Source organism: Osmerus mordax, chromosome 9 (assembly GCF_038355195.1).
Source record: "Osmerus mordax isolate fOsmMor3 chromosome 9, fOsmMor3.pri, whole genome shotgun sequence".
In the NCBI taxonomy this organism is placed as follows: domain Eukaryota; kingdom Metazoa; phylum Chordata; class Actinopteri; order Osmeriformes; family Osmeridae; genus Osmerus; species Osmerus mordax.
This window is the reverse complement of record NC_090058.1, coordinates 9,685,690-9,711,784: the sequence shown is the minus strand read 5'-3', so window position 1 is coordinate 9,711,784 and position 26,095 is coordinate 9,685,690. Positions and strand designations below refer to the sequence as shown.

At 43.7% G+C, this 26,095-nt stretch overlaps 5 protein-coding genes across 7 annotated transcripts; 3 read left to right on the top strand and 2 right to left on the bottom strand.

The window, feature by feature from the left end:
- Nucleotides 1-388: 388 nt before the first annotated feature.
- On the bottom strand, nucleotides 389-3,868 carry rsrp1 (arginine/serine-rich protein 1). Its single transcript, XM_067243684.1, has 5 exons — nucleotides 3,696-3,868; nucleotides 2,719-3,283; nucleotides 2,453-2,589; nucleotides 878-958; nucleotides 389-734 (listed from the first exon to the last, which is right to left on the bottom strand). The coding sequence occupies exons 2-5, from the start codon at nucleotides 3,272-3,274 to the stop codon at nucleotides 564-566; spliced, it is 945 nt and encodes a 314-aa protein (XP_067099785.1). The 5' UTR covers nucleotides 3,275-3,283; nucleotides 3,696-3,868; the 3' UTR covers nucleotides 389-563.
- Nucleotides 3,869-4,203: 335 nt separating this feature from the next.
- Nucleotides 4,204-5,708, top strand: mgst3b (microsomal glutathione S-transferase 3b). The gene is made up of 4 exons (XM_067243028.1): nucleotides 4,204-4,427; nucleotides 4,620-4,742; nucleotides 5,026-5,098; nucleotides 5,445-5,708. The coding sequence occupies exons 1-4, from the start codon at nucleotides 4,302-4,304 to the stop codon at nucleotides 5,543-5,545; spliced, it is 423 nt and encodes a 140-aa protein (XP_067099129.1). The 5' UTR covers nucleotides 4,204-4,301; the 3' UTR covers nucleotides 5,546-5,708.
- A 688-nt stretch (nucleotides 5,709-6,396) lies between these two features.
- tmem50a (transmembrane protein 50A) lies at nucleotides 6,397-9,712 on the top strand. The gene is made up of 7 exons (XM_067243110.1): nucleotides 6,397-6,484; nucleotides 7,162-7,265; nucleotides 7,485-7,597; nucleotides 7,699-7,766; nucleotides 8,124-8,216; nucleotides 8,668-8,728; nucleotides 8,934-9,712. The coding sequence occupies exons 2-7, from the start codon at nucleotides 7,164-7,166 to the stop codon at nucleotides 8,977-8,979; spliced, it is 483 nt and encodes a 160-aa protein (XP_067099211.1). The 5' UTR covers nucleotides 6,397-6,484; nucleotides 7,162-7,163; the 3' UTR covers nucleotides 8,980-9,712.
- On the bottom strand, nucleotides 9,699-12,971 carry rhd (Rh blood group, D antigen). 3 transcript variants are annotated; one of them, XM_067243109.1, is made up of 10 exons: nucleotides 12,825-12,971; nucleotides 12,094-12,280; nucleotides 11,817-11,967; nucleotides 11,539-11,686; nucleotides 11,167-11,339; nucleotides 10,807-10,944; nucleotides 10,432-10,559; nucleotides 10,203-10,282; nucleotides 9,998-10,071; nucleotides 9,699-9,860 (listed from the first exon to the last, which is right to left on the bottom strand). In XM_067243109.1, the coding sequence occupies exons 1-10, from the start codon at nucleotides 12,961-12,963 to the stop codon at nucleotides 9,834-9,836; spliced, it is 1,245 nt and encodes a 414-aa protein (XP_067099210.1). In that variant the 5' UTR covers nucleotides 12,964-12,971; the 3' UTR covers nucleotides 9,699-9,833. The 3 variants fall into 3 exon arrangements, 2 of the variants coding, with proteins under 2 accessions (XP_067099210.1, XP_067099209.1); XM_067243108.1 differs by having other exon boundaries at nucleotides 9,699-9,844; XR_010877404.1 differs by having other exon boundaries at nucleotides 9,998-10,282.
- A 761-nt stretch (nucleotides 12,972-13,732) lies between these two features.
- On the top strand, nucleotides 13,733-24,594 carry maco1b (macoilin 1b). Its single transcript, XM_067243664.1, has 11 exons — nucleotides 13,733-13,972; nucleotides 15,297-15,438; nucleotides 16,122-16,248; nucleotides 17,147-17,270; nucleotides 17,921-18,099; nucleotides 18,371-18,977; nucleotides 19,761-19,919; nucleotides 21,118-21,300; nucleotides 21,614-21,734; nucleotides 21,962-22,136; nucleotides 22,260-24,594. The coding sequence occupies exons 1-11, from the start codon at nucleotides 13,893-13,895 to the stop codon at nucleotides 22,460-22,462; spliced, it is 2,100 nt and encodes a 699-aa protein (XP_067099765.1). The 5' UTR covers nucleotides 13,733-13,892; the 3' UTR covers nucleotides 22,463-24,594.
- The last annotated feature ends 1,501 nt before the right edge of the window (nucleotides 24,595-26,095 follow it).

Below are 26,095 nucleotides of genomic sequence, written 5' to 3'. Positions count from 1 at the left end.
CACCTGAGCTCCCGCCTCAGAGGACTGAGGCATTTGCACCTGTCGGTGTGGTGCATTCTGGGAAGCGTAGTTCTCCCATCAGCCATCTTGTGTTATGGTAGCCACTCACAGAAACATAGCGCCACACTACCACACGTCCTCTCGTGATGCCACACAAGCTACTATTAACACTCTGAAGAGAATTACTCATTAATATTTTTTCATTATTTGAAATCCATGTACTCAATGGGACTTTTTTAGGTTTTATGTAGTTTTTCCTGTGACACAAGCCTACCACCAGGTGGTCATAATCTGTACTGCGGGTCGCATCGATAACCAGCAACGTATATATTACTTACCATCCTGGAGAGGAGCATTGCTTATGATTGATTGAAAAGAGACAACTCATTAATTCATTTCAAATCTTTATTGAATACGCACAAAAAAACACCTGGATTACATCTTCGGTTCTTCATACTTATCTAATATAAAGTGAAATGTATCTACCATGATACACATGGCTTCAAATCTCCCCCTTATTATGTACATTATTTTACAGTGATATTTACAGGGTCTGTGCCACACTAGTGTGAGGTGGCAAGGGAATGTTTGGAGGAGCGGGACAGAGAGGTTTGGGGGACTCTCTTGACAGGCATCCAGTGACCGTATGGTGCCCTGCTGCTGTAGCTCTCCACTCTGTGGATTACCTTACTCTCTGCACTGGTGGCAATCATTGTGGGCTTGGCCACTGCGTTCTGGAAGAACAGGAAACAAAAATGTTAGCTTATTGGTTTAAAAAACAAAAACAATAGTACATAGCTAACCTTGTCCTTAGTGTTTTCAAATGTGGATACAAAAAAATAAGATTATAAGATATTTGTATTTGTGGAAAACTTACATTGATGCTGAATGAGATCCCCTTTCGAGTAGGTGACATCTTGGGGCTTGGGCCATCATCCTCAGGCTCCAGGTCACTGTTCTGTTACAGAGAACACAAAGACACTCATTTAGAACGGGTTCCCAGACAGATGAACAGCAGCAGATTGCAGACAACATTCCAAGTTCTTATTTTTTAGTACTGACTATTGTAATAAATCCAACATACTGTAAATACATTATTCTGTAGAAGCATAAGCTGTCACTCATTTTACATGGCTTTAACAAACTGCAGCTCCCCATGCATTGTCTGCCTCAATGACCTCTAGAGGCCATTAAGAGATTCATAGAAGTGTAGAACTGGGACCAAACAAAATAAAAACCAAAATGGAAACCAGATAGCAAGGAAAAAAAAGACCCCTTCTCTGAGTAGCATGATGACGACGTGCTTTCCACAAGCCCATCCAGCACACAACTTGTGTACCAACTTATCTTTGGCATACGGAGACAGGGAAGAGTTCTTCTTTTTTAGATCTCGTCAGGAATAGTCACTATAACGCAGTCCAAACGCCTGCGCGTCTTCAGCGATAGGGGAGGAGGGCTCTGCTAAATAACAACGTACCCATTTCAGCTGTAAGCAAACACACATTTCAGAGTATCTACAAACACTATGTGTGTGTGTGGTGTGCTAACAACACTAGGTGTACTGGTGGATGAAAATCGCTATATTGAGTGGATTGTTGTAGCATTGTGGATTTAATCTGAATTCCACTTGTTAAAGTAGAGTGTATAATAGAACAGAGCATTAATGCATGAATTGAATTGCAAGACAAATTCTGTGAGAAGGTAGAGTCCCGTGAACGGGCAAAACAGTCCATTCTTTGACACATGGCTATGACTGGACCTGTATAGGCATTGTGAGCATGGCAAGATTCACCAGATTGTATAACCTTTCACGCAAACGCATTGGTGTCACCCCAAGTCACATGACTGCCCTCTTATTCTCCTAATCCGAGGGGGGGCCAGGAGTGGAGCCCACTGTCATGTGATCTACAGGAACAAGGGATAAATACAAACAGAGCATGTGTGTTTCCCCCAGGATGGCGAGGTTAACAGGAAAGCAATTCAGACAGCACAGAATGAGAGGAATCCTACAGCAAAAGACAAACGTAGACACTGTGTATGTTTGTGGTTGGTTCATGTTGATTTGAGTCAATAATACAGATATTATAATGTCTTGTTAGCTGAAATGTAAGAGGTTACCTTTGTTGTTGGGATAGTTCTGTCCTTAAGGTGTGTAGTGCATGAGCTGCTTTCAAAATATTACTGAGGTTACAGTAGAAAGATTTTTTTTTTAGTTAACCACAATTGTGTCAAATGATGATACTGGGATTTGGTAGTAAAACCATTGAATTCCTTACAAGTACAAAGAGGGCATTATCCTTATTTTTCCAGTGAAATACACCTCCATCAGGGAAGGAAACTACGCAATCCTGTTAAGCCATTACCTCCCTGTGTCAGACAAAGTAAAACATGAGACAGTTCTGGACTCAATGCTGACCACAGATGTTGCATGTTGATCTCTCTGGACACCCACCTGTGTTGGACTCTTCTGGAAGGCTGGCTCTAGTGTGACCCACCCATCTGAATTGGGCTGTGGTTCTGGTGTGGTCAGTCTGGGGCTCTCCTCAGCGCCTGGCTTGGTATTCGCAATCCAAATGTCATCTGTCTTTCCTATAATGAGGAACATAAGAATAATTTGTATTTTTTACTTGAGTTAGAATAAATAAGCAGTACAGTTACTAATGTGACATTACCAATTTAACATGGGTATTGATGCACAGCATTTTTGCCAAGTCTTACCATCCAAGTTTAGTCTAACGGTCAACCGTCCTGGAGATCTGGAGTGGCTCCTGTTTGTCTTGGTAGATTTGGAGGACTTGGCCCTGAAACTACCCATGGGCTTCCTGTGGTCAGCTGTCCTACCGGCTGAGGACCTGGGGCGAGAGCGGTGGCTGCTGCGACGGGGGGGGGATGAGGGGCTGGATGAGCGGGAGTGCGCCCTTTTGCGTTGTGGGGAAGAGTGGTGGCTACGCCTGTGCCTGCGAGGGTGGGAGCAACGGGAACGAGAGGCGGCTCTGTGGCAGCGAGGGTGAGAACGGGACCTGGGGCGGGGGCTACTGCTTGATGAGGAAGTGCTGGAGGAGGACCTGTGACGACGGCCTGTACAAGCCTCTCTTCTATGGGCCCGGCTACCGGAACCGGAGGAATGTTTACTGCTTCCATGACTACTTCTGGAACGGGAGCGTGTGGACAAGGGGGGAGAGGCTGAGTTAGAGAGCGTTTCCTGATCGAAGACGAGACTGATCCCTTCACTTAGTCGGACTGCAGTCATCTTGGTGTGAGAGTCTTTCCTCATACTGATCACCTGTGGAAGGCATTTATGTTTAATAACAGACATTATTATCAATCACAGTCAGAACATGATTAAATAGCAGACGAGTGGGTTGCGTAACTGTAAACCTCGTTCAACAGGCCTGAATTTAGGCCAGCCCATGGCCATGGCTGGTATTGCATAATACTGCGGGTCCCCTCCCCCAACCAACAGTTTTATCAGGGACAGGCAAAAACGTTTTTTTTTTTTTTTTTTTTTTTTTAAGAGTTGACTAGATAATGTTATCCAACTCTACAACAGACCAAACTTGAGAAACAAAGTATACAATTCAAACCAATATTTTGGATGCTTGCAGTAGACGAATACCGACAAGACCACTAAAGCTAGCCTAGCTAGAGCTAGCTAACGTAACGACGACGTTTGCATTTAGTTTACAACCACATACCTTGTTAATTCACGGCTCAGTTCTGTTATGTTGACGAGAATCTTACTACTTTTACGTTATTCTCACTGTTTAAAGTGAATTGTCGAAATTTACGTAGATAGTAATTTACTAAAACTTCGAATATTGTCCGTTGCCTTTGTTATGTCGTATATCTCCAAGCTGCGTTCTTTCGAATGGCCAGTGTGGGGTTTGCCAAGCGCATGCGTCATCAGAAGACTGGAAATTTCCACATTAAACTAGATCACGGGGTTTACTGTTGCGCATGTTTGCAGGTCTTGAGCACGTCCTACAATGTGAACAAATCAATTCCTTGAACGCCGTCGTTCTTTAACAAAAGCAAACACCATCTATACCAACGATATTAGGTGGTTGTTTATTATGTTTATTGGGGCAAATTGGGAAATAACAGTATAAGAACTTTGTACAAGACAAGGCTTTGGCCGATATAACCACTACGCAACGGGTAATATCGTGAAGTCATACAACGTTAACTCCCCTTCGCGTTGCCTATCACTGACTGAGCAGCTACCATAGAGTTGGCAGCTACCTATAAACAGGTCTTCTGCGCAATCTAAATTGTTTGTGGGTTAAGATCCATCATATACAATGGAGATTTTGGAGTTATTGCCATCTAGTTTTGGATATGTTATCCTTACATACTTGTATAGCTGGATAATGTTGTGTTATCTCGGGATTAAGGTTGGGGGCGCCAGAAAGAAGTACGATGTCAAGGTAAAGCATAACTCCTTACTACACAACTATGACTCTGCAAAATGCATGTTGCATTATTGTTGCAGACAGTTCATTGGAGTTTGTTCTGAAAGAAAAACGACTCGGCAGAATGAAATGAAGCGTGTTGTCACTATTGAGTTTTTTGTATTTTAACCAACAAACTGACATTTGTGTTTTTTCTCCACCTGACAGTACCCTACGATGTACAGTGACAAGGATCCAGTGTTTAATTGTATTCAGAGGGCCCATCAAAACACACTAGAGGTGTACCCACAGTGGCTTGTGTTCCAGACTATTGCCTCACTTGTCTACCCAGTATGTATGCATCCGTGTCCACTAATAATCTAATAGAAGTTTTTAGTGCACGATTTTCTTATTCAAGGAATGCAACAACGATTTATGATTTATCTTGTATAATATGCCAGCATTATGGAAATGCAGCCAATTATGTGAGTTGTGGTGATCTGGTGTACTATTGGCAGTTATGTCTTTCCTTCTGTATTCCTTAGTCACAATGAATCAGCAGCATCTCATTTAGACCAAAAAAAACTGTTCTCTCTTATTTGTACATTGTTAATTTCCCTTCTTCTCTTCCCAGACCTCAGCAGCTGTGCTTGGGGCCATCTGGGTGACTAGCAGGTTCTCTTATGCATGGGGCTACTACACCGGAGGTGAGATAAACATTGGAACTATTCCAATATTTTTGTATTGCAGCAAGTTTTACAGACGATCAGGGGTTGATGCAATGCTAATCTTTGCATTTGTAGTGAATTTACGTCTCCACAGATGTGTGGCTTTTAAAGGTTATTTCTCCACACACACCATTTTATTACTCTTCACCTAGGTGTGTTCTATCATTCAGTTAAAAAGGGACAAAGGGCAGTAGCAATAAAGGTGATAAGAGGTTTTGAAGCTAAAACAACAGTTGTATTTGACTGTTGACAATTTTGTCAGGTAATGCTTGGTGTGTGCATATTGTTAGGTTATGACAATGTGAAATGCTTCTTTGTTTTACAGACCCAGTCAAGAGGATGCAAGGCGTCTATGGATATATTGGGTTATTTGGAGTCATCATTCTTACAATTTCAGTGGCTTTGCAGTTGCTGGGAGTCATTTAGGGTGGATACCACCATACCAGTATATACTTCTGTAATGGCTTGTACCTTTCATTCCGAACACCACTTTTATATCGATTGTTCAATTTTTCATAAATGTTTAGCTATTTTGATTTTGTTACATGTAACCAATACTTCAATAAAAATGTACAAACTTTCGACAGAATGTGTTGCAGCGGTATAGCCTACGTAATTTGGGCAAACTATTCGCTATGTTCTCGGAAATATGTAGGCTACATTAAAGGCTGTTAAGTCACTGATAAATTGTTGACATTTTCACTTGAATTCCAGGAGGGTCACATTAATTAACGATAACATTGGTATCATAAAGAATATATAATAGTTATTTAAATGAGGTTCACCATCCATGCAAATTACCCTATGAATGACGGCCCGATGAAGTTGCTGCAGGAGGCCCGGGGAAATGATAACATGGAGATTGCTTATGTGTGTGGTCATTTAAATATGGAATCAGATGACAATAGAACAGACCTCAACATACTGTATGTTGATCTATGGAAGTTCTCACAATGTCAAAGAGACAATGAAATAACAATGGATTCACCTTGTACTGTCCTCTTGAAATAAAATAAAACACTCAGTTCATAAGATGTAAAAATGACTCACATGATGTCTCATGTGACTTCACACAACAATCACAAAATGTTATTTGTTATAACAATAACAACAGATTTATATCCGAGTCTATTCGTCATGATAGCATTCATGACCCCACAGCGTTATAAAATAGGCTACTGTATAAAATACGTGTTTGTGTCCTTAACTAGTACTTAGTTAGTCGATAGTTAGGCTTGTAGCTGTTCAATACGGACTATTAAAAAAGCGTGGAATCTAGTGCGCATGCTTGTGTGTGAGCGCTTTGACGGAAGCTAAGAATCTAGCTGCGTCTGGGGGGTCCACTTCAAAAAACTAAAAAATAAGGTATTTATGTCTACAAATGACGAGTTACCATATTAAATTATGTTTTTTTACATTCTATGGTGAATGCGGCTATTGTTGTTAGCGTGTATTTGTCTCACATTAAACGGAATATGAAAGAAGAAGCCTTCAAGGAAATGCTTGTTATTGCTGCCTAACAGCTACGAACAATAGCCAGGATGCTATAATAAACACACAAGGCCTGAACAAAGTTGGATAGAGCGCTAATTAACCGTCATATAATTAGTATAATAGATTTTAGGTCAATTTGGAAACGTGACGTTACATTAACGTTGCTACTGTATGCGATTACATGCTATTTCTGTGGGCAAAGGATTTAGTTTGAGAGCATCAGAGCTGCATTTCCTTACTGCGCACCATGACATGGCTAACCATGTAAATTAACCATTTGGCATTGGCGAGAAAATCTTCAGAGATCAGTGTTATTTTACATAACCTAGATGTGTTGGAGACATTCACCCTAACACATCCACAATGTTTTAAGTGGTATCAGTAGGTAACGTAAATGGTCATCACGATGTCTCGGATGCGTAGTCAAGCGTCAAAATGTCGTGTCCGACGAATCATCCATTTCAAACGACAATCAAGTTTCTGATTCACAGAACTTCCACCGGTTGTTTAATTTGTAACTGTTTTTTTTTTCTTTATGGTCTTCAAAGTCATGTCAGGATTTTTAGACGGCATCCGGTGTGGAGACTGTGAGTGCAATGTTGACTGGGGGGAGAGAAGAAATACCATAGCATCTATAGCAGCTGGAGTCTTGGTAAGTAATATGACTAAACAAAGTCAGTTATATTGACAGGAACTTTTCTAGGGTCATGATCAGAGACGTGTTAAGTTTTTAAGCAACTGTATACAATACAGAATAGCTTCCACAAGTATGTAAAACATTCAAATCTAACAACAAACACTAATAATACTATCAAACTCACATAACAGTTGTAGCATAACTCATAACACTCATCGTGTGTTCTTTTTGTAGTTTTTCACTGGATGGTGGATCATCATTGATGCAGCTGTGAAATATCCAGATGAGGCAGTATTTCATCATGCCTACCACACATGTGGTGTCATTGCTACTGTGGCTTTTCTCATGTAAGTCCCACATTGTTCTTGGTCCCACAGCTTACTCAGCAATTTTGTGTAATGGACCATGCCCATGTTTGATGGGCAACTTTGGTTTCTTGTGAATTTAGGATCAATGCCGTGTCAAATGGCCAGGTACGAGGAGACAGCTACAGCGAAGGCTGCATGGGACAGACAGGTTTGTACAGGATCTACCACACAATTTTCTGCACAGTATAGACAAGTATTATTTTAAACTCCTCCTCCTATCACTCTCCAGTACCTTCATGGTCCTAACCAGAATGTAGGTAGGTCCATGTTATTTGACAGTCACTTGCTATTATTGTTTATAAAAAAAGGTCTACACAGCCGTGCGGTTTGTTGCACAAGTAGCAAATGCATGCAGTCCAAATAGTTTTGATCTTTCCACTGCTAACCTGGTCAACCACATTTTCTCTTGAATTGGATTTTGGGATGCCAGATACTGTTTACTTTGTATACGTGTGACACACCGCAGTGCTCCAGATCCTAACCCCCTCCTCCATCATGTGTGCAGGTGCTCGAGTGTGGCTCTTCATTGGCTTCATGCTGGCGTTCGGCTCGCTCATTGCCTCTATGTGGATTCTTTTTGGAGGCTTTGTTGTACCCCGTAAGTCTTACAACCATGTGCATTGTTCTGTACATTTCAATATAAGCCTCACAGAGTTCATGTTACCAAATTGAATTGAGTTAGTCACTCCTCAGTATCAATACCACCCACCGTGCCAGCTAGCTTTTCGGTGGCGTAGCTGGTATAAAAACTGTATTTACAGAGGATGTAGTTGCAGTCATCGTGCCAGAGCACCTGAGTGCCCGGTGTGGGAGGAATCAGAAGGAAGTAATGCTGATGGTCGACGCAACTACTCCGTTAAACTTATTTACACAAATCCATCTTTTTGGAACCATTTAATAGACTTTGATGTAATGTTCTGTTGATCATAAGCACACAAGCAGACTCAGTTGATGAAGGCCAATGCCACATACCTAGAGGCATTGTGTTTGGTATAATCCCATCTGTCATATGTAGTGGTGTACCCATCATGTTCTTTATTTCTCAACAGACAAGGATGTGGTGTATCCTGGAATAGCAGTTTTTTTCCAAAATGCTTTCATATTCTTTGGGTAAGTACATTTTTACTTGGGAGCTCGCTTAGTCCACATGGTCTAATTAAAGTCTAGATATGAACAGTTTTCTACTGCGAGTAATACATTTTTGATATATGTTTATTTAAGAGTGTACAGGTCGGAGAGTAGTTACCTTAAAGTGAGGTTATTCTTAAACAACTCTCATGATCATTTTAAATGATGTGCCTACTCTCTCCTCCAGGGGCTTGGTCTTCAAGTTTGGCCGCACTGAGGACCTGTGGCAATAGTGGATGAACCCCTGTATGTCGGTTTGAGCACCAGTCTTTAAAAAAAACAAAACAAAAAACACTACCTTTCTCAATTTCAAGCATAACATTTTATATTGAGCTCTTCAATTAACATGTTTAATTTAAAAGTAGTTTGCTTCTTGCTGTACAAAGGAAAACATTTTGATATAGACTTAGGATCTACAGATCCTTGGAATATGGGTTAATCACAGGACAGTCTGTTCACGGCACAATTAGTAAGCCATTTAGTTACAGTAATTTACGTCTTTAAAACAAGGTGAAACTATCCTAATATGTTTGACTATATTGTATTCCTTGTTCTGATAAATTGTGTACTCAATGTTGGGGAAAGCGTGAATCGTTGAGGTACAACCATCTCTGCAAATACCAATGGTTTAGCTGTCAATACTGTGTTTTGTACTTTTACATTTACTTAAAAGATTGTAAAAAAATATATGATGGCGATTTGTGTTTTTTTTCTTGGGAAGACAGGCCTAATTGCATTCATACCAGGTTTAATAAATGGAATGCTTATGGATGAAAAGTCATGCTACTGAAATGAGAGCAAGAGACGATGTCTAAGGACGATGTCTGTGACTAAGAAGAAAGTTTCACAGCAAATATTTAACTGACTGCAGTGCATGTTATGCATTTACCTGTGTAATAACCAAACTATGAGGTCACTTTATCAAACTGAAACATGCATTAAACAAAACATGTACAGATCATCAAAGTGTCTTTATTCACTGCTCTCCCATCGTGTTCTTGGCTCAACTCACATGACACACAACATACATTATGTTGGACCTTCAATCATTCCTTTCCAAATATCCATGTCTTTCTCCATAAACTTCTCACTTGTGCACTGCAAGGTGGGGAAACTGAACATAATAATGATATTGCATTTGTTAACTTTAACTGCACACGCTTTGATCCAAATGACTCATTAGTGCCGATGAAGAACAACTTTATATATTGGTCGTTTTATGTACTAACACCATGATAGTGTTCAATTTACCTCCCAGAAGGCCTGGTCGTCAAAAAACTTTTTTTCTTGGGGTGGCCTCCAAAAATTCCACTTCAAAAGCATTCCTTAAGATTAAAATACAGTTTGTGAATTGTATTTGTTACCACAGTAACATAAGCATGGACCAACAGTAGCAATGTGATGGAGGCACAGTTAAATGTCCAGTAAGAGGAACCATCTTGTGATGCAGACTTACCTGCTATGACCCCCAGTGCCATACTGAGACTCAGCGTGACATTAAGAGTGCAAATGTTAAACACTGCACAACGAATAGCCCTGGAAAAATGTTTTTAGAAACAAATCAGACATGAGCAAATGTTACTCTGTGAATCCATACATGGTGTCATATTGTCAGTGTGCCTACACACTTTGTATCAGGCAACACAGAAACTACAGCCATGTCTGGTAAATGTGAACTAACGTACGTTGTGAGGTCATCAGAGTCAGCAAGCTGAAGGAGTAGATGTGCCAGCCATCCCAAGATGCCTGGCAGCCCATGGACACTGAGGACACCACAGGTATCGTGGCATTTAAAAGCAGACAGCAGGTGGGGCTGTTGGACACAAATCAACTAGATATGTTAAACAATGGGTCATAGAACCGAGACAACTTTAGAACTATTCCTAGAGGTGTAATTGTTTTTTAGGTTTTGCACCAACCCAAACTTTGTGCAAATTAGTCGAATTAGCTGGTTAGACAGGTGCATCAGTTACAACTGAGATTAGTTCTAAAAGCTACAGGAGGACAGCTCTTCAGGACAAAATCACATTTTGTCACACTAATTTGATATTTAGAAGTACCCGGATGTATCTCAATCCTAATGTCGATATCACTGCAGCAGCCAATCCAATCGTCATGGCTACCCACGGCTCACGGACAGCTGACATGGAAACCCCAACAGCTACCCCACCAGCAAGAGATGAGCTCTGGACGTGTACCTGAAAGTGGAGCAGAGAAACATGCCTACTACACAAACATGACAGTGAGTCAGCTTTGGTTTGAAAAGAGTCCACTGTGGTATAGTAACCAAATTGTCATTAATGTGTGGGAACACCACAGGCAAAGGGCATCTTATCAACATGTTTCATATCTGACACATAACGATGTATTTTGGCCACGAGACATATTAATAAATGACTATGACTTCAGGTAATAGTTACCAAGTTGAATTTCCCTGTGGGGCTGGAAAGAACTGAAACCCCAGCAGCGGTCACAGCACTAACGGACAGGGCTAGGTAGGTACTGTAGACTGCTGTCAGCTTCCTCTGATGGTCATTGGGATCTACCAGGACCGAGTTGAAACTGGGCCAGAACATCCACAAGAACAGAGTCCCTGGGAAACAACATCAGACATCACCAATCACATTGAGGGCCTTGATACATAGTCATGCCATACAGGGAATCAGTATGGTATTTTAAAGTGTCAGGGGTTACATATTCTGCATTGGCCTAGCTACATTAGTTCCTAGCTTATTGTGGCTTTCCTGCATGTTTGGTGACACTTGACTCCAAGAAACAAACAGAATAGTTACCAAGCAAGGAGAACAGTCCTGTCCTGCGATGGATTTTCTCTTTCTCGTGTTGTTGCTCTGAATCCTCACTGTAGAGGACCCATGACATCATCAGTCCAAAGAAAGCACCAAAGATGTGAAGCAGCATGGTACAATACAGAGGCTTCACCTGTAGGATGACAGCACGACTGCATAAAATGACAAACATCAAATAGTTACTAATGAATCTGTCAGTCCACATTATGTACTCTCCTCTTTCCTATAACCGCCAGTGTCGGAGTGGTAATGTTGGGGCTTACCCTCAGGTAGGTCTGGAGGATCAAGCCATTCAGCACAAACCCTGAGACCTCAATAAGGGCGATGAGGAGAAGATGGACAGGGTTGGTTTTCCCAAGTACAGCACCAATGGAAATGAGGGCTGATGCTGCACACATCTCAGCAATCACCAGGCTGACTCAAACAAAGTAAATGGGATTTAAACATTCAACCCAGTTTCTATAAAGTTTCAAATTTCAGGCCCAAAAACAGCTGAATAAATTGACTAAATCAATCTCAGTGATTCATCAGATCAGATACCTTCTGAGGTTTATTATTATCTGTCCTCTGTGATACCAAGATTCTAATCCATTTAAGATGAGTGCCCACTGGACCGCCATGGCTGCCACCAAGAGGTTGAAACCAGAGCCACTGAAGCTGTACCTTGACAAGAATGTGGCTAGGAAGCCAAACCCAAGAACCACCATCACATTGACATCCTGAAACTCTGTGCAGAAAAGAAACACAGGATGGCGAATCATATTCAGTTTTGTATTGAGAATTTTTCATGAGTTGTGTTTCTCTGGTAGTGAAGCTAAGCCGTTGGAAGATATATTTATGTGAGAGACTACACCCATCCATGAGTTAAAGCTGACCTAACTGTGTGCTTATCATTGCCAAACACACCCCTCCCCATTCTCTTTGATAGGGTGTTGGGTCTCTCTTTTGCTCTGTTTCTCTCTCATTCTCTCTTTCTCTCTCTATCATTCTCTCTAACTTTCCAAAACTGCACATTTTGGTTACATGTATAAAATGTTAAAATCACATTATTTTCCACCCATAACATAAATTATGTCTGTAATGTTTTTTGTAAAAAAAGCAAGTGATATTTTCCGAGTGTTCAAATTTACAAACAACATCAATACAAACCATGTTAGAAACATACTGTATCAAAATCTTTAAAGACAAAACATAGGCCTACTTAACTCTTGCCCTGGATCGAATTACCTATTAACCTCACCTGCAATAATGTTCCAAAAACATCAACTCACCCGCGTAAAGTAACTTATCATCCGATATGTGGTGGTCATACTTTACACAAAAAAGGAATATTACAATGAAACTCGTCTGCAAGCATATGAGCAGAGGAAATAGTCGAGAGCGTAGACTTGGTGCGTACTGAGGAGCCATAGTTTACTACTGCGTAAAACCTGCGTACTTGTAAAATACTGATCGGACGTTGGCTCAAAAAGAATTTCAAGTTGATCGATATGATCGCTCGGAGGTAGGTCTAAGGAATAAGGGTCTCATAATAGTGGTCTCATAACAGGCTAGTTGTCTCTCAGTGTAGTAGTAGGACAAAACACTGCAGGGTCTGTCTCCAGATTTCATGGGTGGCATACTCTACGTTTCTGAAGTTTTAATTTCTTTAAAAACAATAACATTATGAGATGACAGCTAGAGTAAATATATTTTACCAAGATGTCTAGGCTAAGCAAAAACTTAGTGTATGCAGACAATTATCAAATCAGGGGAGCGGAATTAAATATTGTGTGCGTGTATTTTATTGTGAGACAGAGGGACAATGTAATGACAGGCAACGCAATCATGGGCATATAACGAATTTAACGTTGGCAGAGCATCCAGCAATTTAGGAAAGAGTCCGCCCTTATGTCGCTGATAGGTCAACCAGCACTGCCTGATTTGTCCTCAACGGATGTAATTGGTCGAATGGTTTGTTGCTCAGGGCAGCAGTTGTTGCTCGTCTCTCTTCTCTTTCTCCTTTGGTGGACATAAATTAAATGACAGAGCACAGAGGAATATAAATGGTTCATCTTTACATCCGTCAAAATGAAAAGACTTGGCAAGTAGATTGATTGGATCTACAGTCTGTCTCTCAATTTGACCTGCGTAAATTATAGCGCGGCTTATTGAGCCTGCGCTAAAGAAAAGAGGAGGTTCTTGAAGATAGTCCTTTATTTATTTCTTTGTTTTCAGACGAAAAAATAATAACAGTGATATCTATTACAAGGACTTCATTTGTTGTCTTTGTCAATTCACGCAAGAAAACTGGATAAGATTACAGTAGTAATTCTGAAGCCAAAGCGAAGGGGAGGAGGATGAAGCGGCGCAATGCGGACTGCAGCAAACTCCGACGGCCGTTAAAACGGAATCGAATCACCGAGGGTATATACGGCAGGTAAATTAAGACAGACGATAGACTATCACGACCATTATGTGTTTTTGCATGTCTAGCAATAGTATCCGATTAAGTGGTCTGGTCACACTCTCCAGCAAACGGTTAAATGTCACTTTGCTAGCTAGCTAAGCGTAGCATTGATGTTAGTTGCTAGCTACAGCAGCTAGCTGTAGCAATGTTCAAATGTAGACAGACGAATTGTTTTGTGCTAGCTAACATCTAGCAAGTTGGTTAGCATTCCTTATGTAGCCTATCAGCAGGTATAGGCAATGATATATGGTAGCTAGCTGTGACGGTTATCTAGCAATAACAGGCCTTACAGCCTGTGGATGATGTTGAGGCTGGTAGCACCACTGTAGCAAGCTATCTCCACATTGCACTGTCAGTCTTCCCATTAGCACTGCTGAGCACCTTCAACAGGACGGTTAAGTCGAGAAACCATGTGTTGGGTACTAAAAGCTAGGTGGTTCCCACTGACCGGCTAGCCAACTGTGTAGCCAGCAACACAACAAACCACTCCAATTGCAATGGTTCATTGCGCTAGCAAGCTTGTCAGTTCGTGCTACCAGGTGTAGTATGCCAAGCAATTTAGTTCATAAAACAGCCTAGTAGTACTAAAGTCCATAACTCGTCTAGTTTAATTAGGTCTTGCCCTGCGGCTGGGTAAGTAGTTAGTAGCAAATTACGCTGTGAAAAAAAGTATGAGTTTCTTAGAAGGCAGTACATGTTCAATGACTATCTGTAAGGATTAGTCATTTGGCATTGCCACATCAGCCGCTGACTGTAAGACACAAGGTTAGGCATACATTGAGAGGTTACCTGAACACGCGATTAATGTATTGAGTCAAAATATAAAGTAATCCCTCCTTGTAAATTGAATCATTAGACGTCTATATCAACCATATTTAGATTGATTTGATATGCCTTTGTGTTTGTTGTAACGTCATTTTAACGAGATTGGGAAACATTGTGACCAGAGTTGCTGCCTCTAAAAAATGCACCTGGTTTGCTCCTTCTCTGGATGTTCACAAGCACAATTCCATCTTATATAGAATAAGCTGCTTAGACTTAATGCAATTGCAGCACATAAATGTCTAATCTCCCAAACCGAAGTTGTAGGCTATACACCCTGTAAACACACACATACAAGCATCCCTACACACTAAATGTTTTGTACTATGTATATCATTAGTGAAATTTGTCTTATGTTATAGGAGAGATAAATAGAGTTGAAATTAAGTGGTTGTAAAGCAACTGATATGATGTTGCTGCACTGTAAAGCAAAATGTTCCCCTACACCTCTTTGTGTCTCTGTTCCTCCCAGTACCTTCCTCTACCTGAAGTTCTTGGTGGTGTGGGCTTTGGTGCTGCTGGCGGACTTTGTGCTCGAGTTCAGGTTTGAGTACCTGTGGCCCTTCTGGCTGTTCATCCGGAGCGTCTACGACTCCTTCAGATACCAGGGGCTGGTGAGTGTGTGTGTGTGTGTCCGTCTCCAGCAGGTTGGACCTGATGGATGTGGGACGTAAAACAGATGGTCTACAGAGTCTCAGAAGCTTCAGAATCTGGGTTCCAGCTCTCTCTCATCCCAAGCCTGCTTTCTACAGCTGGTGTTTTTCAGGAGATCCAGCCTAGGAGAAAGGGATTCAAACATGTCACTACAGATCTCCTTGTCCAGGGTTCTATTGGGATTCTGAGCACTGCTGTTTCCCATATTAATCTCTAAGCCTTGACATCCAGGCCATAATCTTGCTCTAGATATGTACTATTGTCGGAATGGTTCAGGAGCTTATATGTGAAATCTGTTTTTAAACCCAGTAGCATTGATATGTAGAAGTGTTTTACTGCAGTTGGAAATATCTGACCCAGTGACTGTTACAAATAAGATTGAATACTGTAAACAAGTGCGGGGGTCATCCACCATTGGTGTCCGTTTAAGACATGCACTTCCTAATTTGAGACCTGAATCATTAATCCTTCTTAGATCATCTAATGTGTGTGCTGTTGGTGCCATTTGATATTGACGCGGGACGAACATCAAGCCAAAAGGAGAAAACGTTGCTGTGTTGACATGTGACCCACATCTGAGAGGCTGCAGCTCAGCAGATCCGCCGCTAACCCTCCACATCTCTTTCCCTCTTCTCCGCCACAGGCATTCTCCGTGTTCTTTGTGTGTGTGGCGTTTACTTCCGACATCATATGCCTGCTCTTCATCCCCGTCCAATGGCTGTTCTTCGCTGCCAGTACCTACGTGTGGGTTCAGTACGTCTGGCATACAGGTACGCCCATGCCATACGCGGGAGGTCTGAGAGTGAACTCCTGTCCAGTTCAAGTGTGTGTGTGTGTGTGTGTGTGTGTGTGTATGATGGGATGGAACGTCTGTGTTGGAATCGGGTTTTGTGTCTGTGTACTGTTGACAAAGAGCTGTCAGAACCAGATGTCTGCATGTGCTTCTGAGAGGCCCTCCCTCGGCCCCGTCGAGCCTTACTAGTGCTAGCATGTCTGCCCAAAGATCACAATCAATGACGTAGTCAGAGTAGTCATGTATAGTGATCCTAGGTACCTACTATGCTGCAGGAGTCAAACGAGTCACATGATTCAGAGGTGGACTTTTCTCATTGGGGGTGCAGCTGTGTTGAGAGTTGCGCAACACTGGCATGCAGTGCGTTATCACATTTACAAAGCGATGGCTTACTTCTCAGAATGCCGCAAGGCCGGATCAGGTGTCAGATTTAGCGGTAGGCCAACCCATTGACCATCGGAGGGTGTGAAATTGAAACTCCAGAGCAGAGCAGAGCGCCAAAGAGGAGACCCCGGCAGTCCCCTACACCAGTCTGCCCTGTGGTGAGTGTGCGCTGGAAGTTATTTTTGACTGGGAGACAATGGATAGGCTTTGCTCTGTCCACCATATTTGGTTGTATATTATTAGACTCCGCAGATCAGACTTTGCCTCTTTGCTAGACTGGGCTGCCGTGTAAAAAAAAAAAAAAAGCGACATAATGAATTAATGCGATTTTGTGAAGTGGGCTACCAGTGTGTACACTGCTGTCGTTGTCTATTTTGAGTGTGTGTGGAGGATGAGATACTTTGAAAAATCTTATTTTGTGTGTGTGGTTGTCCAGATGAAATACTTCCGGTTCTCAACTCCTCCCCCCCCCACACACATTCTGTTCACAGAGCGAGGCGTCTGCCTCCCCACAGTGTCTCTATGGATACTGTTTGTCTACATAGAGGCAGCTATCAGATTCAAAGACCTGAAGAATTTCCACGTAGACCTGTGTCGCCCCTTCGCCGCGCACTGGTGAGTGAGTTTCTTTTTCTGCCCTCCAGAGAGCGGGAGCGGTGTGTGCGGCCGGGCTGCCTGCTCCAGCCCACAGGACCACAGACTGCTCTGCCCCATTATCTTTAAAGAAAACAATATTACTTCAGTTTGTTAGCTGCGATAAATCACGACTCCTGGAAAGCCCCTCATGCGCCCCGAGCTCCAAGCTGTGTGAAACCTCTCTCTGTTATTCTAGACTTAACATGCTGGGCTTGTACTGCTTTCAGGAGTGGGGTAAGTCTTTTAAGCCAGATATAAAGGAAAAGTTCATCTTGGTGGCTGTGAGGTCCTACTCTGACATAGCCCTGGGAAAGACCTCTTTTTATAATCCTAGTCGTCTTTAGGAGCTCTTCCTGGGATTAGGATTTAGATATTAGCCCAGTATTATGTTTGCTAATTGAGCTTTCACTTGGTAAAATGGAGACTATTAGGGGCACAAATTCCTGTTGAGCAGCCATGGTTATTTTGCTCAGCTCCATCCTTTCCTCGTTCCAGCTTATCTGGGCTTTTCATTTGAATGAATCAGTTCATTTTGAGACGGCTCTGTAACATTACTGCCTAATCTATGCAGATTCGCTCGACTTGACTTGATTTGCATCTCGCTTCCCTGTCCCTCTCCGCCGCTGTAGCATCGGCTACCCCGTGGTAACGCTGGGCTTCGGCTTCAAAAGCTACGTCAGCTATAAGATGCGCCTTCGGAAGCAGAAGGAAGTGCAGAAGGAGAACGAGTTCTACATGCAGCTCCTGCAACAGGCTCTGCCACCAGAGCAACAGATGCTTCAGAGACAAGAGAGGGAGGCAGAGGAAGGTGAGCAACGCGCGCACACACACACACACACACGTGGGCACAGTTTACACGTGTGCCTGTGATCCTGATCACAAGGACGTTTTTAGTGAAGGAATGTTCTAAGAGGAGATCTCTGGAGTAGGAACAGTCACCTTCACTGCAGCAACATGTGGTGTGTATTATGGTAAGGAATAAAAGACACGGTTTCATGTGAGGTAACTTGTATGGCACTCATCATAGACGCCCTCTCTTCCCCCCCCCCCCCCCCCCCCCCCCCCTTTTCCCCCTCCAGCTGCAGCTGCTAAAGGCATATCAGAGGTGGACCCGGCCCCGGTCTCACAGAACGGCGCCCCCGCCAGTAAAAAGACGACGCCGGCGCCGCTGCCGGAGTTGGAATACAAAGAAAAAGGTAAAGAGGGCCGGGAGGCAAAAAAACAACACAACAACAACAGCAGCAGCAGCAGCAACAGCAACATCCTGCCGTCCTCGGTAGACTCTAAACTCCAGGAGATGGAGTACATGGAGAACCATATGAACAACAAGAGACTGCCCACAGAGCTGGTGGGCAGCACGGAGAACCTGCTGCTCAAGGAGGAGAACTCCTCCTCCTCCTGCTCCTCTTCCTCGTCCTCCTCGTCCTCCTCCAAAAATTACAAGAATGTGAGCGGCAGCGCGGCGGCGGCCGTTGGCGCCGGGAACTCCTCGCCGCGCGGCCACAGCGCCACCAACGGCGGCGTGGCCTCCTTCTCGGGCCCTCCCCCCCCCTCTTCCTCGGGGGGGAAGAACGAGAAGAAGCAGAAGGTGGCGTCAGGGAAGGGCCAGGCGCCAGGGGCCCACAAGGACCCCACAGACAACTGCATCCCCAACAACCAGCTGAGCAAGCCGGAAGCACTCGTACGGTGAGAGAGCGCACACGCGCACACACACACGCGTGCTCAACCATGCACCCCAACGAGCCTGAATTACGAGTATGGTGAGAATGGAGGTGCACAAACTCCTATGCAATTAACCAAATCCATTTTACTACACTGATAAGACACATTTACTTGAGAGAGAAAATAAAATGACGACGTTTCCTCACAAAGCACCCTCGGACATGAATTGATGACATTGAATGTCACATTGAGGATATTGTCCCGCTTCACTGAGCATGCTGGGTGATGGGCCGGCGGGCTGTTAGAGGCCACACAGCTTGTAGTTGTTAAGTTCAAAGCTTTCCGCTGTCACACGATCAGGCGGGGGAGGTGTTAGAAGTTCGGAGAAGGACATGCATGTGCTCTGTACCGTGCTGACTTGGGACGGAGAGGTTGTTGCGGAGCGTCCGTGCGGTGTAGAGGGAAGCTGTGGGCCAGGTGCAGGCCCAGCGGCAGGTGTTCCATGTGGGGGGTGGCAGGTCGCTCTTGAAAGTCAGATGATGTGGAATTTGTGGCTAGTTCATTCCGTTTGTTAGTTTATGTGCCAGCAATCAAGGTTCTCCCTTTTCCATCAGCGTCTCCGTCATTTTCAGTTCTTTTTCTTTATACGCTTGTTGCCACCTAACGTGCGACATCCAGTTCTCCGTGAATAGTGGCACTTTGAGCTAGCTGCTTTGTTTTAGTCCCATCAACCAATCACAATGAGAGTAGCCAGACCTTTCACTAAACACTACTCTCCTCTGTGCTCGCATATCCCCACCCCACCAGGCTGGAGCAGGACGTGAAGAAGCTGAAGGCAGACCTCCAGGCCAGCCGACAAGTGGAGCAGGACCTTCGCAGTCAGATCGGCTCCCTGGGCAGCGCCGAGCGCTCCGTCCGCTCTGAGTTGGGCCAGCTACGCCAGGAGAACGAGCTGCTGCAGAACAAGTGAGCCGCCCCGGAACACACAACACACCCGGAACACACAACACACCCGGAACACACAACACACCCGGAACACACAACACACCCGGAACACACAACACACCAGGAACACACAACACACGCAGTCTGCCAAGAGCCCTTACAGCATCGATAGTATTACATGAGTTGCATTTGGGTAACTCATTTGTTCCAAGTACCCATTGGGGCCAGCTGTGCTGGAAGGAGGTGAGTCAGGTTGGGTGTCAATTCTCCTGTAGGTTTGTGCTCTGGAGGTTGGAAGCACCCGTTTCTCAGGTTTGACAGACAGCGGTCCAGACTTAACTACGCCCTGTCATTATCATTTTAATTGGCCCAATTCAGCATCACATGGTCGCAGTCGGTCACTCCCTGTTTGGCGTGTGGTGTTTTCACAGCTCAGGCTAATGATGTAGGTTGCAGGGCAACACCCATGTATATGCAAACCCAGCCGCTGCTGAGGCCTAGCTAATGTTATTACAAGGCTGGTTTGGCAACAAGCCAAAACCAACAGGTGATTCTTGTCTCCTCACGTGGGTGACTGAATGACACGTTGTGTTGCAGGGCTTGGGTGAAGGCAGTGCTCAATGTTTTATTGCAAAGTATATGAGTGGACTTAAACTGATTTTGGTTCATATTCCAACTGTCATCTTGACTGTATCGGCCACTTCTTTCATCGAATGCCTGTTTCCCCTCACAAATGTGTTCATACTCATTTTATGATGCTGGCCGGTTCACTTTCCCTTACTTTCTGCGAGACACGCACACACGCCCAAAAGAACTATTGGTTCCAAACTCGAGCAAACCGTCTTGACACATTGCAGACACTAAGAACGCGCACAAACGCAACACCGTCGTTGGTTTAACCCTCGTGCTGCCTTCGGGTCACATGACCCAAAGGTTCATAACGAACCATCATTGTGTTTACCCAATTTTACCCAATACAAAAACAAATAAAAATAATTTTCTTTTAACCATTCCAATGTGGGGGGTCTGAGACAGCCCGACAGTTAAAAGAAAATGCTTCACTTTGTTTTTGTATGAGGTAAATTTGTCGCAATACGACGGTGGGTCACAATCAACTCAGAATGACCCGAAGATAACACAAGGGTTAAGGTGGTTTTCCCCCTGCTGGCTAACAAGCTTGTGCTAACATGACTGTGCGTGGTGCGTGGCTGCTGTCCAGGCTCCACAGTGCCGTGCAGGCCAAGCAGAAGGACCGGCAGTCGGTGGGCCAGCTGGAGAAGAGGCTGAAGGCCGAGCAGGAGGCGCGCGCCGCCGCCGAGAAGCAGCTCGCCGACGACAAGAAGCGCAAGAAGCTGGAGGAGGCCACGGCAGCCCGGGCGGTGGCGCTCGCTGCCGCGTCCAGGTACACACACACACTCACCCACGCAGGCAGGCGCTGACATGTTTCTGCATGCAGAGGCCCTTTGTTATGTCGTGTTCAGAGTCAGCAGAGGCTTTTTGAGAAGAACGGTCTGTCTGGACACCCTGTTGATTCCTGTCCTGTGCTAATGAACATGTGTTTTGGTTGACTGTATTGATTTGAACGTTCCATAAAAGACGTATAAATAGATATCACCACGGTCTAATTTGTGGTTGTGTTACGCCTTTTTCTTGGCATCGATTTGATTGCTCTCCCCCTCCCTCCTCCGTTCCCTCGCTCTCCCTCCACGGTGCAGAGGAGAGTGCACAGACACACTGAGGAGACGCGTCTCTGAGCTGGAGGCGGAGTGCAAGAAGCTGACCATGGACATCAAGCTCAAAGAGGACCAGATCCGAGACCTGGAGATGAAAGTGCAGGTGAGGTTTGGAGCGTGTGCACCTGCAGCTGTACCTCTCTCAGCGTAGCATTGCCAGTCACATTCGTCTCCATGGGGGGTTTTGGAACACCCCTCTCCCACCCCTCCCTTTTTAAAGGTCAACTTGAACTGTAGCAATATCACCCTTACAGCAGTCTGTGTTTGTAGGGGGATATTTTGTATAACCAGTGCTCAGTCCAGTCACTGACCTGTCCTCTATCTCTCCAGGAGCTTCACAAGTATAAGGAGAACGAGAAGGGCACCGAGGTGCTCATGGCGGCCCTGTCGGCCATGCAGGATAAGACCCAGCACCTGGAGAACAGCCTCAGCGCCGAGACCAGGATCAAGCTGGACCTGTTCTCAGCACTGGGCGATGCCAAGCGCCAGTTGGAGATCGCACAAGGTCAGCTCCACCTTTTGTCGTGCTCCCGCGCCACAATCATCATTCAAATGTTGAAACCTCCGGGCTTATACCTCATATATTATACATCGTCTTTCCTTACACCGTATGTGCTTGTTACTCCAGGTCAGATCTTGCAGAAAGACCAGGAGATCAAAGATCTGAAGCAGAAGATAGCCGAGGTGATGGCAGTCATGCCCAGCATCTCCTACACTGGGGACACGAGCAGCATGACCCCTGTGGCCCCTCATTACTCCTCCAAGTTCATGGACACCAGCCCCTCCGGCCTGGACCCCAACGCCTCGGTCTACCAGCCCCTCAAAAAGTGAACGCTCCTCCTTTCTCTCTTCTCCATCCATTGATCCGCTCCACCCAATTCTTTATTATTATGATTTTTTTTCTTCCCTTTTTCCTCTCCAAGTCCACCTCGTCCAGACCTGCTCAGCATGTCTGTGTCAACGTTTTTTTTTTTTCTCTCCCTGCCAGGTCAGAAGGATGTTGTATCGTGTGACTGTATTTGTTGTAGTGAAAACAAAAGACAAAAAAAAGGGACATACATGTCAACTAGGAAATCGCAGTTTCTTTTTTCTCTCGTAAGTGTCTAGTGAAACCTCACAGAATACAGAATTGGGCATGCATCTTATCCCTAAGGCAACAACATGTTGTTGTCCCCCCCCCTCCCTTACCACTACCTGGTCTTGGGGAATGGCTCATTTTTTGGGGTTAGTTTCCCATTGGCTTTTTCTTCACGTTGGAATTGAGATTCATCGGTTGGCAGGAACTGTCATCTCTCCGTCGAAAGCTGGATGGCTAGCGCATCTCTAATTTTTTTCCCTCTTTTATCTCCGAGGTGGTCTCCGAGTCTCTGTATGCCACTCAGAAGAATGTAGTGCAAAGTTGGCACAGACTCTTAAGCCCTGCTGTGTTCATGCTACTTTTCAGTTGCGTGTGTCAGAGACCACATTTAACCTTCCGCTGGCTCTTCTTGGGCTTCTTCTTTTTGATAATCAGTTAATAATGAGTGGATTGTGTGGTCTCCGTTTTTCAGCCTTGGGATCATTGCTGCCTCAGCAAGCTGGAAAACAACATGAGATAAAAACAAAGTATTAAATACAAATCTTAGCAGCCCCTCAACTCAAAAGCCCCGTTGGTTGTATTTATCTGGATCCTGTCCAATAGGATTTAAAGATGGCATCATGGAGAAGTTAATGTATGACATGCCTTCCTGTGTAGTCTCACACCTATTGTCATGATCACAGTGCCTTGAGACAGGACCTCATTGGTGGATTATTAAGAAGATGCCCCCAACCCATTGCCCTGCCCCTGTTTAATTTGATGCCATTATTTGGCCATGCTAGAGAAGACTTGAGTTGATACCATTCAGCCACCATATAAATCCATCTCAATCTGAAATTGAAAGTGGACTAGTATTAGTTAAGTATCACTTCTGGCTGACTCTTCAGCACATCAGATGTTGAGCTACTGTACTTTCTAGCATAGCAATCTAGTGACCATCAGCCTACCTTTTGCTGTATGTCAACCTGACATCAGTCACCACCCAGTCTACTGCACACAGGCCTCAGCATGGCCACTGCCCTGCAGCTTAAAGCAACACTGCTCTCTCTGCTGTTAACCTCACTCCTCTCTCCTGTTGGTTTAGCTACTGGCCCCTCTTCTGTCCAAAACTGTTGACTTAAGTTGCAGTAAAAAAAAAACACAAGTTGTTTGAAAGGGAAAAGATGGATTTTTGTGTGCAATGTATACATGTATACAAGGAAACGAGGCTCTAGAAATGCAGAGGAAAAGCAAATTCCATTGAAATTGCTTACCCCAAATATTGTTGAAGATTCAACCATGTGCCAAGAAAGAAATACACATTTTCTTCAAATATGTACCAAGAATGTACTCCAAATACATTGGCCGATTTGTTGGTCAGATGACCTGTGATATAATTACAGTAATAGAGCAGAAGACCCCACGGCCACCTGTTTGTAGTAGACTGTTTACGTAGTTTGAAGTAAGGAAGTAGGATATGACATGTTTTCTTTTTGTGAATGTTACAGTATTTGCAACTGTCTGGGACGTTGGTGTTAAAAACTGCTGATTTCCCCTTTCTCCTCTTTGGTATTGTTGTTGTTTCCTGCAGGGAAACTAGCTCAAGTCTGACGTGGTTTTGCCGTCATCGGAAATGGTCATTTTGTGTGTGTGGTTTGACCTACTGTACATGGAAAAGTTTTTTTTTGTGCAGAGATTGCTATGTCATTGGCTACTGAAATGTTGTGACAGTTATAGTTTGGTGGTCAGTTGGCTCAAGTTGAAAGTATAGAGAAACATTTCATTTGTTTGTTTTCAATGCCCGCAGTCACTGCTCTGTTCCTCCCCAGGTCTGACCTCGGCTGCGCTCTCGCTCTGTGAGGTTTACAAGGAATAAAAAATAAATTAAAAAAAATTAAAAAAGGTTCTGGCAAATTCTGTTGGAGTGGTTTATTAAATTTCACCTCTTAGGCACTGTTCCAAAAGGTCACACATCTCTTATTGAAGTCACTGATTTTCTGTCTGGTCTTTCTATAGTAGTGCATTGATGTCTCCTCCACTAGATGGCAGGGCAGAACTTTTTAAGGGTTTCAGCCATCTGCTCAATCTTGATGTGTAGCACTTTCACGATTTCAAATTATTCTATTCCTTGTAATGGTCATGCTTATTTTGGAACAGGTGGTGTACAAGGGATAAGAGCGTCTGCTAAATGACTAAAATGACAAAGATACGTGTTTCACTCTTAAGTAAAAGTAGCCTTAACATTAATACAAGGTTATACATTTCATGGTCACTTACGTTCTACTATTTGATGCTTCAGAACAGCAATTCAAAAACATTAGATTGAAACTGGAGTTGGGGCAATGGAGGAAATGAGCCAAATGTAATAGTAGCTCCTATCCTGTGCCAATTTATAGCATCCAAAGAAATTTTACTCACAGAATTTCTTTTTTGCTCTGCCCCTACTTCGGTCTTTACAATAATGGTGATGGAGCTGCATGAGCACACTAATACTGTAGCAGAAATACTGAAAAAAAAAAACTGTTCAAGGATGCCCCCTTATTCATTTTTTATCATCTGATTTCCTGCCCCTCGGCTACAAAGTGATAATCCCTGACGAGGCTTTCAGAATGGAGATGACCTCAAGAGCCCTGATATGTCAGGAATGAAACTATGAAAGGAAAAAAAATTATGGTGTGCCACACATTTTGATTCTAAAAATGATAATCTAATGTACCCAAAGATTTGGTGGGAGATGGAGTCTGCCAAGGACAATCTTTCTGACACTGAAAGGAAGCCTGCACATTCTGTATGGGGGGGGCTTTCCATTGCTTGCATAGCTATCTTCCCCCAAGGACATTCAATTAGCTATTTTAGACAGAAGAATATGATAAACCTCTTGATACATTATACATACAACTATGTCAGAAAGTCAAGCAATGGTTTTCTCTTTCAATCCAATGAAAACAGGAACTCAACTGTAATTGAGGAATTACAATTTCCCCTGAATAACATAAACGTCTCTGTTCCAGAACCCAAACATGTGTCCACGTGGCAACCTGACTCCCCAAATGTAAATTTGTTTTTGCATTAGCTTTAAATCAACATCCTCTTTTGTCACATCTAGCATTTTGATTGTATCAGTTGCAACAGACCAATGTCTTCAGAAAACATCAAATGAAGCTACTACCTTGTGTGGATCTATCTATAAGCATTCTGGTGTTTCAGAACTGCCTCAAAAACACAACCACAGTTAAAGAATACAGCAACCCCATTGCCTTTCTCACGTTCTCCATACCTACCCAAAAACATGGTTTTGTGCAAATTGTCATAAACAAAATGCATCACGCATTCCTCCAGGGCCCCAAGCCTTTCCCTTTATATATTGGGAGTAGTGACCATTTGTCATTAATTATATATTTCCAATT